General features: G+C 41.9%; 2 protein-coding genes across 3 annotated transcripts in view; one reads left to right on the top strand and one right to left on the bottom strand.

Annotated features, from left to right (window-relative positions):
• SYNPO2 (synaptopodin 2) overlaps nucleotides 1-5,299 on the bottom strand; it is an 82,153-nt gene extending 76,854 nt beyond the window's left edge. For both annotated transcript variants that reach the window (XM_031044724.2, XM_005144118.3), the window contains exon 1: nucleotides 5,052-5,299. In XM_031044724.2, coding sequence (XP_030900584.2) covers nucleotides 5,052-5,180 — 129 coding nt within the window. In that variant the 5' untranslated portion in view covers nucleotides 5,181-5,299. The remainder of the gene's footprint in view (nucleotides 1-5,051) is intronic.
• The window catches only part of SEC24D (SEC24 homolog D, COPII coat complex component), a 220,628-nt gene that overhangs the window by 135,890 nt on the left and 68,562 nt on the right, over nucleotides 1-16,176 (top strand). The window contains exons 4-5 of the mRNA XM_005144138.3: nucleotides 1,003-1,095; nucleotides 2,536-2,716. The gene's annotated coding sequence lies outside the window, so the exon portion shown is untranslated. The remainder of the gene's footprint in view (nucleotides 1-1,002; nucleotides 1,096-2,535; nucleotides 2,717-16,176) is intronic.

The raw sequence follows: 16,176 nt of genomic DNA, 5'->3' as shown, positions 1-16,176 counted from the left end.
ATTGACCTAGTTTTTCTGCCTGGAAGTGTAAGCATTTGCCAATGGTGACAATGTATGAGAATGACAGGAGTTTGAAAAAGTTTCCTAGAACCCAGCAGCTTTGATGCACTTTGTAAATGGACCAACTGTGTGCTAACATACCTCTCATATATATGACAGAGTCAGGCTTTGCCTTACTTCAGGATCAAAAGCATAACTGCACTACCATGTCTTATTCTTCCTTTTTTTTTCTACTAGACTAAATGTAAAAGTCAATTTGATGAAAGCCGCTTGAGGTTGTTCTGCATGTGTCGACTGTTTCGGGTAGATTGAGGGAGGAAGTCAAACTGTCACAAGAAAGCCCACCTCTGTGTACATGCAGAATTATGTAATTGTATTCAGACATCAACTTTTTACACCATTGGTCCAGATTGTTCCCAAGTCTTTCAGTTTCAGGTTCCAATGAATCCAAAATGGCGAAACTAAGACTTGAATTGAAATCTGAGCATTTTGATGGACAAGTACACAAGCCTAAAATGACCAGGCAGCCAGTTCTCACATCTGAGTAATTACTGAGTCAAAGCTAAAACTACTACTACAGCAGCAGCAGAAGTCTATTTCATTAATTGGCAGAATAGTCACAAACTGTAAATTTTGCATGCAGCCTAGTTAAGGCCGTTGGATCTTAACTCTCAGTTACCAAAGTATTTCACAGGATTAATTAGCACTACCATTAACATTTAGGAGAAAATTGAAAATTGCATGATATATGGCATGACTGGTCATAAGAAAATGGCCATAGTAGAGCTAAAATTTTCAATGGCCAAGATCACATTGGTAAGTTTCAAAACATCCATGAAATTCTTTCAAATAACTTGATATTTTAGAGGATAGGCATTATAATTGTAGTTCTACACTGGCAAACTGACATGGTAGAAATTAAAGGAAGAGAAATGTTACTACTTTATTTTTCTAAAAATTGATCATACGGATTTTTAAACATCTGTTCATTTTCACTTTTAGGCTACTGATTGGGAAAGAGAACTGAATTTCTTTTGAAGTATTTGGAGGTCTGAGTCATGGGACTTAGAGCCCTTGAATACTAGAACTATTTGGGTAAGTTTGGGAACTTAATTTAGCAATACTTTGACTTTACAATGAGTTCATCAAATTGCTGTTTGGTATAAGTAACCTTACACCAAAATGAGAATAATGTAACCAGATAATTTAATAGAGTTACACAACGGCTACATATATAGGACAATTCCATTAAATTACCTGTTGCAAAAGAGGTGCTTCTAAAAGAATATAGCTTCATTATATATAAAATAGCTGGTATTGTTAAGTATTAGTAGAAAATCTCACAGGACTTTCTTCCAAATGCTAGTCCAGAAAATCATCCACATTTTGTGCATACACTTTTTGTATCTTTTTAAATTGAAAACTGCAAATAAATTTATAAGAAAAAAAAATCTATGATATTCATGAAAAAGCTTTCTTTCATATATCTCATAGTGGAAACAGAAAGGACAGCATGTCACTTGGCTGTATACCTTGAATTCTTAGCCATCTAGGGTCAGTGTTGTACTGAGATTTCCCAGCTGTTTCCTGCTTCAGGGAAGTTGGCCTGCAGTGCAATACTGACATGGTTTAGTGCCTTGGTGCACTATACACAGCACAACTGATACAACCAGTTTCCTCAGCTTTACACTTCTGATTATCCTTTTTTTTTTATATAATTCATTTATTAGATATTATTCTTAGCACAATATGTCATGATTTGGAATAGATTTTATGGTATATGTGGACAGCATATAGAATATCTAAAATCTTTTTAAATGAAAATAATTTTTTTATGAAGTATTTAAAACATTAGTGGACATACCAAAGTAAGCTGATATACGGAGTCAGGGTTGGGAGGAGGAGGTATGTTAAACGGTTTGTATGCTTCTGCCTCTATCAAAAATATGTCAAATGTTTGCAAAATTGATGTTTCTGAATAAGAGTTAAAAATAAAAAAAAGAAGGGGGGGGAGGATTCTTTGTAGTACTTTAAAGAAATTCAATTTGTTACAATCTCACATCTAATGAATTACTGAAATGTCTTGAATCTAATTTAATGGATGCAAAACTATTTGCTGATTAAAATTTCCTGATTTCTGTGCTGTTGAGACAAAAAATACTGAGGTGTTTCTTGTGAAGGCAAAAGGCTTGTCTCTATCTCTCTGTTAACACTTCCCATGATAATGAAAGACAACACTTCATACTACAGGCAAAACTCTCATTGATCTTAGTGGAAATGTTCCTTGCATATATGCTGCAAGAGCTGGGCAAAAAGCAATGGGGAGACAGTTTACAACTTTTTTTTCTCTAAATGTAATAAAACAGCATTTTAAAAGGTGTAAACCAAACTGCAGTAATTTATTTCATTAGCTTTAAAAACAATATGTTTCCAGTAACAAAAGGATAGATAAGTGTGACTTTAGGATTTTTGTATCTTGCCACCTTTTCATGGATTATCTCATTTCCTCCTGTTTCACATCACTCTCCCTTTTAGATCTGTATTGTGCCTGCTCTGCTTGTGACTGGGGCCTGAGTGTGCTTCCTTCTGCAGCAGCCCAGGGATATACCCTGCTCAGGTTGTGCCAGCAACAGGAAGAACAACCCCTCTGCAGCCTTCACAGCTCCTGCAAGCTGAGACACCAAGACCAGAAATATACCCTTCTGACAAAATCTTGGTTGGTATAAATTGGCAATGACCCCCTGAATCCATGGAGCTACATTAGTATACATCAGTGGAGAAGCTGAACCTTCAACTGCAAAGCCCCCTCCAAAGGCCCAGAAAACCAAACCAATTTTTTACTGTGTTTAGGACAAAACCTTTGGATTTTTGAGCCAGTAGGAAAATTGTTATGGACTAGTTGAGCAATTCCATATTATTTCATGAGTTACTAGATTCTGTTTTTATGGATAACAGAGTAAGAGCTGAAAACCTTGTGTCTCCACAGAAAAGATCACACACAGTGTAGCTGCACACCTGGAGACCCATGTCTGTGCACTCTGAGAGTGCCCTGGCTCCCTGGGAGGGACAGCAAAGGCTGCTGATGGAGTGAGTCCCAGAGAAAGCTCTAGCCTGTCAAGTCTGAGTTTCAGATTTTCAGCCAGATACTGGTATCAGTTTTCAAATCTTACTGGTCCTGACCAACTCTTAAGCATGGAGAAATGAGAGATCTGGATCTCATAAAGCACCCAATTCATCGTGCTTATAACGCTTGTATATGCTGATGCGCACGTACTCTTTTACAAAGGGTGTTCTGAAATATTGTATTGCATGGCCTTTTGATTGGGATCACTTGCAAGAAAATGAGCTCATGATTCTTTGAGATTTTTTTTTTCTAAAAATACGTATTATTCTTTTTCTACATGTAGATCTATTTCACCGGTGCATTTTCCCATTAGAAGGCACAACTGTTACTATGTATCAAGTTCTTAAACCCCAAATTTAAGTGGTAAAACAAAACCCAGGCTTAAGTGCCACAGTCTAGGATGTTAGTACTCCATTTTAAAGCTTAATCAGAATCTTGTGTTCAAGGTACTGCTCTTTTTAGTTTTAGTTTTATGTAATCAGGGTCACTTGCCTTTTACTGGTAATTACAATGTTTTAAGTTCTAGCTACAGTTTTTCACTAGATGGCAGGATTCCACTGTCATGTTATCAGTGGCTTTGCTTACAAAGTAACAGTTGCCCATAGTAGGAAAATAAGTCCCAAGTCTTGCAAAGTATCAAAACAAACGAAAAACCTAACAGTAATGAGAAAACCGAGGCAAACACTTAATAAGTCATAGCTCTGTTACTGAATATTATTAATATTATGGCTTGGCAATCATCGAAAATAATAATAAAGATGTTCTTGTTGTGACACAGGAACTAAAAGGATCTTCTTTTGTAAAAGAAGGTAATTTACTGTTTCTTACTGTAACTTACTGCTATTTGTGAAAAGGTTAACTGACCCAGTAAATTAAATTTAACTAATTAATAAATGCGTTGAGAGCTTAAGGGAGTTGGAGCTTAAATAGCTAACCTACTGCTCTAAAATATTACATTAAAGTACAAAAAGCTTAGCACTCAATGTACTGGACTACCAAAATACTAAAAGGTGATAAGATACATTTTAATCTCTCTCTTGCTGTTTAACAATGCAGAATACACTGTATGATGATCAGTCCCAGTATCATTTCATTCAGTGGTATTTGGCTGACCTCTGAGCTCTGGACAAAATTTGTCTTTCTTGTATAGTAGAACAGAATACAGCTCCATACAGTTACATAATCCTTAATAACCATGACAAATCTTAATTGTTGCACCAGTGGAGAAGCCGTTGCAATGGAGCAAGCAGTGATTTTTAACAAAACTACTTTTTAGCTATGATTTTTGCAACTTCGGGTTACCAATTCCTATTTTTTATTTATTCTGAATTTCTACTGTCTGCCTTGCTCTCATTTTATACATGAAAATAATTATGAAGTGTTCAGTAATTAGTAATTAGTGTTGCTCATTAAATAGAAGAGAGAATATTTGGCGTCTATAAAAGCTGCTTCCAAGACTGGATAACTTTCCAAAACCAGAGACAACACAGTGTAATGTTTTGCAGGATTCCTAAAATAGTAAGAACATTTTCTCATGATAAAACTGTATTTATTCTATGCCTAGAATGTATCTATGTATCTATTCTAGATGACTATAACAGCATTTCCTAATATGAGACCCAGTTTTGTCCTTGCCGAGTGCATTTAAAACCATACAGCGAATCAAACTGAAGCTGAAAAGTACACATCATTTCACTCTTTCAAACTTTTAACATTTAAGATGATATCTGCAATGCTAGTGAACTACTAAAAAGTAATCTTTTATTGACACAAACATAATCACCACTGGTAGAATCTCTGGAAAACATGTTACCACATTCAAACAAGCATCACAATAAGACCCACACCAACCATTTCACTGAAAGAAGTATATATTTAAAGAAACCATTCACAGAACACTGATAACATCTTTCTCTCATGATCCTACCTTGGCGATTTGCAAAGGCTGCTTTTGCTCCTTGCCACCTTGCAATCTAAAGCCCCAAGGTGCACCTCCGCTCATAGCAATGCAGAGATAATCCCCTGTGCCCATTTTCCTGGTGCAGTTAGGCAGCATTCATTCACAGAATATGAAGAATTTGTCTTGCAGATGTTCAACGAGCTGGAGATTTGTCTGCCAGGCAGAGATGGAGCCCCAGAGCACCACACTGTTGCTGCTGCTGTGTACTGCACTAGCAAATGTAGTCATTCAGAAGAATGTAAGCGCTCCCTCCAATCAAGGGCACAACCCACTCTTTCGTCAGGTTTCTGTGCTCAGCCCACCTTCAAAGTAAAGGAAGTAACACTGAGGAAATGCACACAAAGAAACTCAGCCATGAAGCAGAAAAGACTGTGTTTAAACATAGTTCTTCTGACAGCTAAATCAAAACAACAGCAAAAAGAAGTGTACATTTCCCAGTGACAATTTAAGATGTAAGTTTACTTTATTAAATGGTGCCAGATGTTTTAAACTCTAATGTACCCATTTCTTGCATTCATACTCCAAACAAAGAACAGAATCTCAAATGAAACCAGAATCTCAAATGAAACCACACATATAACTGAATAACTGATAATACTTAGATTGAACTGGTTTTATGATTTTCATCTCTACCCTGCATTTACTTTATTGAGCACTGTAGATAGCCAGAAAAAAAAAAAAAAAAAAAAAAAAAAAAAGAAAGAAAAAAACCCACAAAAGAGATTTCTAATTTCCCTGTGTCGGAATTGTTTCTTTTGCTGGTTCTCTCTAACCTCAGTATAGTTAAGCATCCACTGCTATTTAGCAATTACCTGAGTCATTATTAGACCCTAATAACACCTGTTCCTATGCAGCCTGTTGCTTTTCCTACCAGAGAGAGGAAGAGGATTAATAGAATGAAGTATTGGATCTCTCTCCTGATGCTATCAATGGATGATTTATATTTTGTCATTAAAGGGGAACCTTACTATAAAAAAAGATTCAGTCGGAAATTCATTTGCTGGTGTCTTACAAGATCTGGGTTCAATTTTAGTCCCTGTTGCTGACTTGGGGTAATGCATACTGTAAACAGCTGAGCTCCTCTAGGTCTAGCTGGAGTGGGTTAAGAGGTGGCTGTTTTTCACCAAGGGATGAATATTGTCCTAGCTGAGTGTTAACAAACGACAGCACAAGTGCTCCTACTCAACTCAGACCTTAGGTCAGTTAGCTTGGCTCGAATTACATTGCATTTTGAACTACGCTGGGTCTAAAGGAGAGTGTTCAGCAACTGGGTAGAAACATCTTTAATGACTAGGATAGCTTCTGAAACAAACACTTTTTCCTTTGAGACCCAGGTTGCTGGGGGTTGATGTCAGATTCCAAAAGCCTAAATTCCACAAATGTCCCTGTATTAAGTGGTTTTGGTTGGCTGGTACGGTGTTTTGAGCTTTTGTATTAGGCGGTCTTTTATTGTTTTGATAAGGAATAATCAAATCTGACCTTTTATGACTGGAGTGTTGGAATGGAAGGTTATAGGCTCTTCAGGAAGGACAGATCAGGCAGACAGCAAGGAAGTGTAGCTATTTATGTCAATAATATGCTGGAGAGTATGGAACCCTGCCTGGGGACAGGTGGTGGGTCAACTGAGAGTTTGTGGGTCAGGATCAAAGGGAGAACTGTGATGGGGGACATTACTATGGGGGTCTGCTATAGGCTGCCCAATCAGGACTCTCTGGATGAAGCTGTCTGTAGACAGATAGATAGGAGCAGCCTCACACTTGAAGGCCCTTGTACTCAGGGACTTCAACCACCCTGACATCTATTGGAGGGGACAGTACAGCCCGACACAGGTAATCCAGGAAGTTTCTTGATCGTGTGGAAGACAACTTCCTTCTGCAAGTGGTAGAGGAGCTGACAAGGAGAGGTACCATGCTTGGCCTTGTGCTCACCAACAGGGAGGGACTGATTGGAAATGTGGCACTTCAGGGCAGCCTTGGTTGTAGTGATCATGAGATGGTCGAGTTTGAGACCCTCAGGATAGTGAGAAGAGCACACAGCAAGCTCACTGCCCTGTACTTCAAGAGAGAAGACTTTGGCTTCTTCAGGAACCTGCTTAGTAAGGTTCCATGGGATATAGCCCTAGAGGGCATGGTGGGGTCCAAGACTGCTGGTTGATGCTCAAGGATCACCTGCTACAACCTCAGGAACATTGTGTCCTGACAGGAAGGGAATGGGGCAAGAAGGCCACGGGGCCTCCATAGATGCATAAGGAGCTGCTGAGAAAACTTAGAAGAAAAAATAAATATATAGAGGTGGAAGGGAAGACAGGCGGCCTGGGAAGAATACATGGACATTGTCTGGGAAGCTAGGGACCAGGTCAGGAAAGATAAGGCCCAGCTGGAATTGAGTCTGGCCAGGGATGCCAAAGATAACAGGAAGGGGTTCTATAGGTATGGGCCTTCTCTGGAAGGAAGCAGGAGAGCTGGCTATTTTGGATTTGGAGAAGGCTGAAGTTCTCAAGACTTCTTTGCTTCAGTCTTCAGCAGCAAGTGCTCTAGCCCCGCCACCGAAGTCTTGGAAGGCACATGCACCTGGCACATCCCGTGCACAGATGCAGGGACTATGAGAATGAAGACCTTAGGCCCACTGTAGGAGAGGATCAGGTCTGAGATCATCTTAGAAACTTAAGGTGTTGGTCAATGAGAAATTGAACACAAACCAGCTTCAGTGTGCACACACAGCCCAGAAACCACCTGTGTGCTGGGCTGCATCAAAAGGAGCATGACCAGCAGGTCAAAGGAGGTGATACTGCCCCTCTACACTGCTCTCATTATACCCCAGTTGGAGCACTGGGTGCAGTTCTGGTGTCCTCAACATAAAAATTAGATGGAGCTGTTGGAGCAAGTCCAGAGGAGGGCCACGAGGATGATCAGGGGACTGGAGCACCTCCCATATGAAGACAGGCTGAGAAAGTTGGGGCTGTTTCAGCCTGGAGAAGAGAAGGCTGCATGGAGACCTCATAGCAGCCTTCCAGTATCTGAAGGGGACCTATAAGGATGCTGGAGAGGTACTCTTCATCAGGGACTGTAGCAGTAGGACAAGGGGTAATGGGTTTAAACTGAAACAGGGGAAATTCAGGTTAGATCTAAGGAAGAAGTTCTTTACTGTGAGGGTGGTGAGGCAGTGGAATGGGTTGCCCAGGGAAGTTGTGAATGCTGCATCCCTGGTGGTGTTCAAGGCCAGGGTGGACAGAGCCTTGGGTGCCATGGTTTAGTGTGAGGTGTCCCTGCCCATGGCAGGAGAATTGGAACAAGATGATCTTGAGGTCCTTTCCAACCCAAACCATTCTATGATTCTATGACCTCTGTTTCTATATTTCTCCATATACTTTTTTGTAGAAAAAAATCAATGAGAAGCACCCCTGTATTTGAATGATCATGTATTTAATGGTAATTTGTACTAGATATAGATGCTTCTGTCTCCTTTAACCATAAAAAAGGACTGTGTAAAATGATAAAACAGTCGTTCAGTCATTGCTTGGTGGTTTTATAACCATGATTCCAAACACATTGCTGCTTTTTATTTTTCCTTCTTAGGATGGTTTTGTTGCTTGCTGCACAGTAAGAAAAACATGTGCTGTCTGTAACTACCTGTAAGTACCTATAGCTTCTCATAGGAAGTCATCCCTAACTGCACCATGACAGAACGAATCACCTTTTCTTCTTTGAATCTGGATCCTACAAATTGATTTGACATCCCCCACTTCTTAGAGCAGAAGAAACTGAGCAATCCTCAGCCACCTTTTCCAGGCCCTTATTTCTTAGACCTATAACATATCCATCTCAGTCATCTTTTTTCAATGGAAAAATAGAATAGTCATTCTTTATACAGAAGGTGTCTCACACCTTTCACCTTTCATTATCCTCTTTAACTTTCTCTGCATCCTCTGTCATTCAGTATGCTTTCTGAGGTGAAAGCTGGAATGCCACACCGTCTTCAGATTGCAAAGTTGGGATTTTTACTGTAACATGGTATCATCTCTTTTGTCCACTATTTGCTAACCCAAACATTTCTAGCACTTATTTACTTTTTCAGATGCTGCTGAGTAGATGTTTTTATGGAACTATCTTTTAAAAGTTAAAAATTTTGTCTAGTGATAGTCAGTTCAAAACCCATGTTTTATATGTGAATTTATAGGTTGTTTTCCCCATATGTACCACTTTATATTTCTAAGCCATGTTACAGTATGGCTGCTTAGTTTCCTTAGAAGCCTTTGGTGAAGGAATTTGTTGAAAGCCTTTTGTAAATCCAAGATCAATGACATCACCCTTACCCATGTGTTTTTTGATTCCCTCAAGGGACTGCCTTATGTTTGTGAGGCAGGACTTCCTTTTATGAGAAGCTTTTCAACTCTTCCCAGATGAATTATGTTTATTCTGATATCCACTTTTCTGTGTTGTAGTTTCCATCTATTTGTTTTGAACAGATATCAGGCTGACAGGCTTGTTGTTTTCTGAATCTCTGAATGGCACTCTAATTTCAGGCAATAATTTTAAGAGTCAGCTCTTTCAGCCTTGAATTCCTTTAGAGCTCTATGTGGTCTTGCTGACTTCTTAATTTTATTTGCCTCATCTACTCTTACTTGTCCACAGATTTTCTTTTCTTATTGTAAAAATTTATGATTCTGAACAGTTTTACTCTAAGTGGATTTATCTAAAATCTAATTTAAATCAAGTTGTTTTGTAGCTGAGTTTGGAAGACATTCTGCAAAGATGAGAAGAAATAAGATGTATGTTTGTCTCTCATTCAGCTACTCTCATTGACAGTGCTTATTCAGTACTTATTTGTTTGTTTGTTAATCGCATGGAAAAAAACCACACCTGTAAATATATAGCTAGTTTGATGGAACAAAAGGTAAAATCATAGCCATGCCACTTAAGAAAACATGACATAACATGACATACAGTCTCTTCTAAATGAAGTGGAAATAGCCTCTTCTAATGTGTCCTTCAAAACAATTTTTTTCTAGAAGTGGTTTCTGCAAGCTGGTAATGTAAAGCAGTGTAGCATATGTTATTCTGCCCAGCCCTTGCCTAATACATTCATTGTTTCATAGTAGTACAGCTCAGTAATCACCTAAGTTTTAAGCAAATTTCACAGGCAAATCTAAACATCATTTCCCTAAACCTAACTGAATTAGAAAAATACATTTCTGCTTACTTTCTACCCATAATTTTTGCTCTTTCGACTTCAGAAACAACAGGGAACAGAACTACAAGGAAAGGATTTATTTTTCAGAAAAGGTAGAAAATGACAGACAAGTGAAATATATTGATGGATGATTCAGATGCATGGCTCCAGCTAACATTCATTAAAGATGATTGCTCTTAGTTTTTTCCCATCAAATTTCTCATCCTACATGAGAAATTGATAAAATCCAGATGTTTTGATTGTATGAGGAACCTTGCAGTGCAGGAGGATATTTCTCGGCACTTATGTGCCATCCTAGATGCTTATAATGGATTTACCATTATGGTTTTAGGAAGTGTTGGTGGATAGGGAAAGGGGGAACAGCCAAAAGAAGCCACTTTCCTCCAAAACACAGAAACTAAGTTGATATCCTTGAGCATAACTGACTGGTAACACAATAAATAGAAATTAATGCAGAGAGAGTTTCCCTGTAACTTTACAATTCACCATGTCAGGAGGTAGGTTAATGAAGATCTGCTCTCTAAGCATATGCCTGGGTGGCAACATATCACAAGCCATCTGTAGCTGATCTGATTACTAATTTTCTCTTTGGACTTGGAGAGCCTCTTAGGTGTCTATCTCAATTTCATTTTGATTCCCAGGAGATAGGATGACTATCTTTTTGGCTTCAGTAGCTGGGAAAATTCTGATAAAAGATTCTAAAATTAAAAAACCCAACTATTTATGTTTTGGCAGGGTAAGGTTGCATTGCATTCTTCTTATTAAAGCCTACAGGTATTAAAATTTATCTTCCATGCAAAACCTTTAGAGTCTTGGATGAACATGCAAGTAAATAGGTGTTCTGTGTTCCTCACCTCAGCCATAATGCTTCACCCTCCTCTTTGATTGTCATTTAAAGTTGGTGGTTAAGTAACAGAATACCTTTTTTCTATCTGTTAATCTTAGTCTGCTTTTATGATCTCCCCTACTCCTACTGAAATAACTTAGTGCAAACATTTCATGCCTACTTTCTGGGCTAAGCAAATATACCACGCTAAGCTCTCTTCCAGTGTAGTGCAGTGAAATGAATTAAGAGTATCATATTCAGTTAGAAAATATATATTAATCATAGCTATGAATTAGGCTGAAATAGCAGTTGCTGAGGGGAGTAGCTTGAGAGAGGACGCCTGTAACACCGGAGCGGAGCCGGGGGAGATCAGCGTCCAGGAGCCTCATCACAGAGCGACAAGAGCCACTGAGGAAGGAGCCTCAAGTCCTCAACAGGACTTGCCCAGAAGCTGGCAGCTCAGCTACCACAAGGAGGTGACTCACTGGGGGCGGAGCCAGGGGAAGCGGCACCAGCTGTGAGTGGTTAAAAACCTACCTAGGGAGCGCGGCAACCAGGAGGGCCGCGAACAGAGCAGGCAAACAGAGCGGGTTGAGGCAGTTTTCGCGGCAGTTTTCGCGGGCAGGCGAGCGGGATGGTGAGCACTCGCCGTACGACCACGGTCCAGTCTGGGAGCTCTGCCTTGGCTGCCCCGGTGGTGGCCAGCACAGGCACCCAGACAGAGCCGGTAAGAGGGGAGGCTGTGGTGTAGAGCTTGGAGTGTAGAGAGTGCCTGCACTGGTCTTGTGAGGGAAAGGTGCAGAATGGGCAGGGCTGTGCTCGCTGCTCCCTGATGGAGGTCCTCCTCCAGCAGGTGGCTGAGCTACGGGATGTTGTCAATAAGCTGCAATATGTCAGGGAAGCTGAGAGGAAGCAGGACTGCTTGCTCCAGGCTCAAACAGTGCAGGGGCCTCAAGCTTCCCCTCTAACTCATGGAGGAAAGAAGGAGCCTGTTGATCAGGGAAGCTGGGAATTAGTAACAAAAAAAAAAAAAAACAAAAAACAACCAAAGGAGGAACAGAGCAATTAAAAGCAAGGGGCTTCCTCCTAAATCTGCTGTACCCACCCAGAACCACTTTGCTGTCCTGCAGGGGGCTGATGAGGAAATGCACTTGCATCAGAAACAGCCAGCTGGTGCACTGGTACAGAAGATCTCTACTGGTGCCGCCAGGAAAAAGCGGTGGGTTGTAGTAGTAGGGGACTCTGCCTTGAAAGGGACAGAAGCGCTCAACTGTCGCCCTGACCCGGTCGCAAGGGAGGTGTGTTGCCTACCTGGGGCACGGATGAGGGATGCGGCTGAGAGGCTGCCTGCTCTAGTAAGTCCCACGGACTATTACCTGCTTCTAGTGACACATGTGGGTGCTAGGGATATAGATAGTAGTAGCCTGAGGAGTATAAAGAAGGACTACAGAGCTCTGGGAGAGGTGGTTAGGGGTTCTGGAGCTCAGATAGTCTTTTCGACAATTCTCCAGGACACAGGGGAGGATTTTCCAAAGGCAAGGAGGATTGGACAGGTTAATAAATGGTTAAAAGGGTGGTGTCATAGTCAAGGGTTTGGGTGTCTTGGACATGGGGCCCAAATTTTTAGGCCAGGCCAGCTGGGGGCTGGTGGAGCTGCTCTGATAAAGAAAGGGAAGAGTGGCTTTGCTGGGAGGCTTGCCAGACTTGTCAAGGATGCTTTAAACTAGTTGTGTTGGGGGAGGGGAGCATCATTCCATCCCAACACACCCAGTCAGTTGCCAGCCCTATAATAAATACTCTGAGCAATGCAGTGATATCCTAGCCGCTCCAGCCAAGGAGCCGGCTTCATTTGGAGCTCGGATCAGATGCCTCTATACAAATGCCCGTAGCATGGGGAATAAACAAGAGGAATTAGAGATGTGGGCAAATCTACAAGGCTATGATAAAATAGGCATCACAGAAACATGGTGGGATGGCTCCTTTGACTGGAGGGTTGGAATGGAAGGTTACAGGCTTTTTAGAAAAGACAGGCCCAGTAGGAGGGGAGGGGGAGCTCCCCTTTATGTTAGGGATAGGCTGGAGAGTATGGAACTCTGTCTGGGGACAAGTGATCACTTAACAGAAAGTTTGTGGGTCAGGGTTAAGGGGAAATTGGTGATGGGACACATTACTGTGGGGATATGTTACAGACTGCCTGATCAAGAGGAACCTGTGGATGAAGAACTCTACAGACAAATAGGAAAAGCCTCACACTCACAGGCCCTTGTTCTCATGGGGGACTTCAACCACCCTAACATCTGTTGGGGCGACGGTACGGCCCAGCACAAGCAATCCAGGAGGTTTCTCGATTGTGTGGAAGACAACTTGCTTCTGCAAGCAATAAAGGAGCCGACGAGGAGAGGAGCCCTGCTTGACCTCGTGCTCACCAACAGGGAAGGGCTCTTTGGAAATGTGACTCTCCAGGGAAGTCTTGGATGCAGTGATCACGAGATGGTCAAATTCGAGGTCCTCAGGACAGTGAGATGAGCGTGCAGCAAGCTCACTGCCCTGGACTTCAAGAGAGCAGACTTTGGCCTCTTCAGGAGCCTGCTTAGCAAGGTTCCATGGGATATAGCCCTAGAGGGCAGGGAGGCCCAAGACTCTTGGTTAATATTCAAGGATCACCTGCTACAAGCTCAGGAGTGTTGTGTCCCAACTAGAAGGAAGTACAGCAGGAGGGCCAGGATGGATAAGGAGCTGCTTATCCTTGGATGGATAAGGAGCTGCTGAGAAAAATTCACAGGAAAAAAGAGGCTTATAAAAGGTGGAAACAAGGACAGGTGGCCTGGGATGAATACAGGGATGTTGTCAGTGTAGTTAGGGACCAAGTTAGGAAAGCTAAGGCCCAATTGGAGCTAAAATTGGCAAGGGATGTTAAAGATAATAGGACGGAATTTTATAGGTATGTAGCGGCTAAAAAAACAGACTAAGGACAATGTAGGCCTCCTCCGGAAACATTCGGGAGAACTGGCTACACAGGACTTGGAGAAGGCTGAGGTTCTGAATGACTTCTTTGCCTTGGTCTTCACTGGCAAAGGCTCTGACCGCACCCGAGTCTTGGAAGGTGGACGCAGGGACTGTGAAAACCTAGACCTTGGGCCCACTGTAGGAGAGGATCTGGTTTGAGACCATCTTAAGAACCTGAATGTACACAAGTCCATGGGACCTGATGAAATCCATCCGCAGGTCCTGAAGGAGCTGGTGAATGAAGCTGCAAAGCCACTGGCCATCGTATTTGAAAAATCATGGCTGTCAGGTGAAGTTCCTGAACACTGCAAAAAGGGAAATATAACCCCCATTTTCAAGAAGGGGAAAATGGATGACCCAGGGAATTACAGAACAGTCAGTCTCACCTCTGTGCCTGGCAAAATCTGGGAGCAGATTCTCTTGGAAGGCGTGCTAGGGCACATGAAAAAAAAAGTGCTTGGTGACAGCCAGCATGGCTTCACTAGGGGAAAATCCTGCCTGACCAATTTGGTGGCCTTCTATGACGGGGCTACGGAACTGATGGACAGGGGTGGAGCAGTTGATGTCATCTACCTGCACTTGTGCAAAGTGTTTGACACTGTCCCACATGACATCCTTGTCTCTAAATTGGAGTGTCATTAATTTGATAGGTGGACCTCTTGGAGAATAAAGAACTGGCTGGATAGTCACACTCAACGAGTTCAATGTCCAGCCGGAGACCAGTAACGAGTGGTGTCCCTCAGGGATCAGTGTTGGGACTGGTCTTGTTTAATATTTTTGTCGCTGACATGGACAATGGGATTGAGTGTGCCCTCAGCAAGTTTGCCGATGACACCAAGCTGTGTGGTTCTGTTGATATGCTGGAGGGAAGGAATGCCATTCAGAGGGACCTTGACACATTTGTGAGGTGGGCTGATGCCAACCTCATGAAGTTTAACCATGACAAGTGCAAGGTCCTACACCTGGGTGGGAGCAATCCCAGGCACAGCTACGGGTTGGGCAAAAAGGAAATTCATGGTAGTCCTGCGGAGAAGGACTTGGGGGTGTTAGTCAATGAGTAAATGAACATGAGCCAGCGGTGTGCGCTCGCAGTCCAGAAAGCCAACCGTATCCTGGGCTGCATCAAAAGGAGTGTGACCAGCAGGTCGAAGGAGGTGATACTGCCCATCTACTCTGCTCTCATGAGACCTCACTTGGAGTATTGTGTGAAGTTCTGGTGGCCTCAACATAAAAAGGATATGGAATTGTTAGAACAAGTGCAGAGGAGGGCCAGAAGGATGATCAGGGGACTGAAGCATCTCCCATATGAAGACAGGCTGAGAAAGTTGGGGCTGTTCAGCCTGGAGAAGGCTGTGTGGAGACCTCAGAGCAGCCTTCCAGTATCTGAAGGGGGCCTACAGGGATACTAGGGAGGGACTATTCATTAGGGAGTGTAGCGATAGGACAAGGGGTAAAGGGTTAAACTTAAACACCAGAGGTTTAGACTGGATATAAGGAAGAAATTCTTTACTGTGAGGGTGGTGAGGTATTGGAATGGGTTGCCCAGGGAGGTGGTGAATGCTCCATCCCTGGCAGTGTTCAAGGCCAGGTTGGATGAAGCCTTGAGTGATGTGGTTTAGTGTGAGGTGTCCCTGCCCATGGCAGGGGGGTTGGAACTAGATGATCTTAAGGTCCTTTCCAATCCTAAGTATTCTATGATTTTGAAATGATGGTTTAATGTGGAATTGAAGACTGAAGAGATCTTGAAGAGTTAACATTAGCCTGATTAATACTCACCTGCATCAAATTTCATCTTTTAAATGTTGTTTGCTGTTAGCTAGCGTGAAAATTATTAACTCCTTTTTACTTGTTGCTTTTAATGAGCTCAGTGACTGATTACATGCACAACATAAAAACCAACTAATTTTGCATTGCAGTTTGAAGCAGATATTGTTTCTCACTTGGAAGGCTCATAAGATTTAATTTATCAGTATTGAAAAGAAGAATGGGAGGCACAGTTGAGTTACTATACCATAGGGGTCTTGGGAAGCTAGGGTTCTGTTTTTACACTTACAAATTCACATCTAATTT

Source organism: Melopsittacus undulatus, chromosome 5 (assembly GCF_012275295.1).
Source record: "Melopsittacus undulatus isolate bMelUnd1 chromosome 5, bMelUnd1.mat.Z, whole genome shotgun sequence".
NCBI lineage: Eukaryota > Metazoa > Chordata > Aves > Psittaciformes > Psittaculidae > Melopsittacus > Melopsittacus undulatus.
Note: the sequence above shows the minus strand (reverse complement) of the source record. Positions and strands in the feature narration are given on the sequence as shown.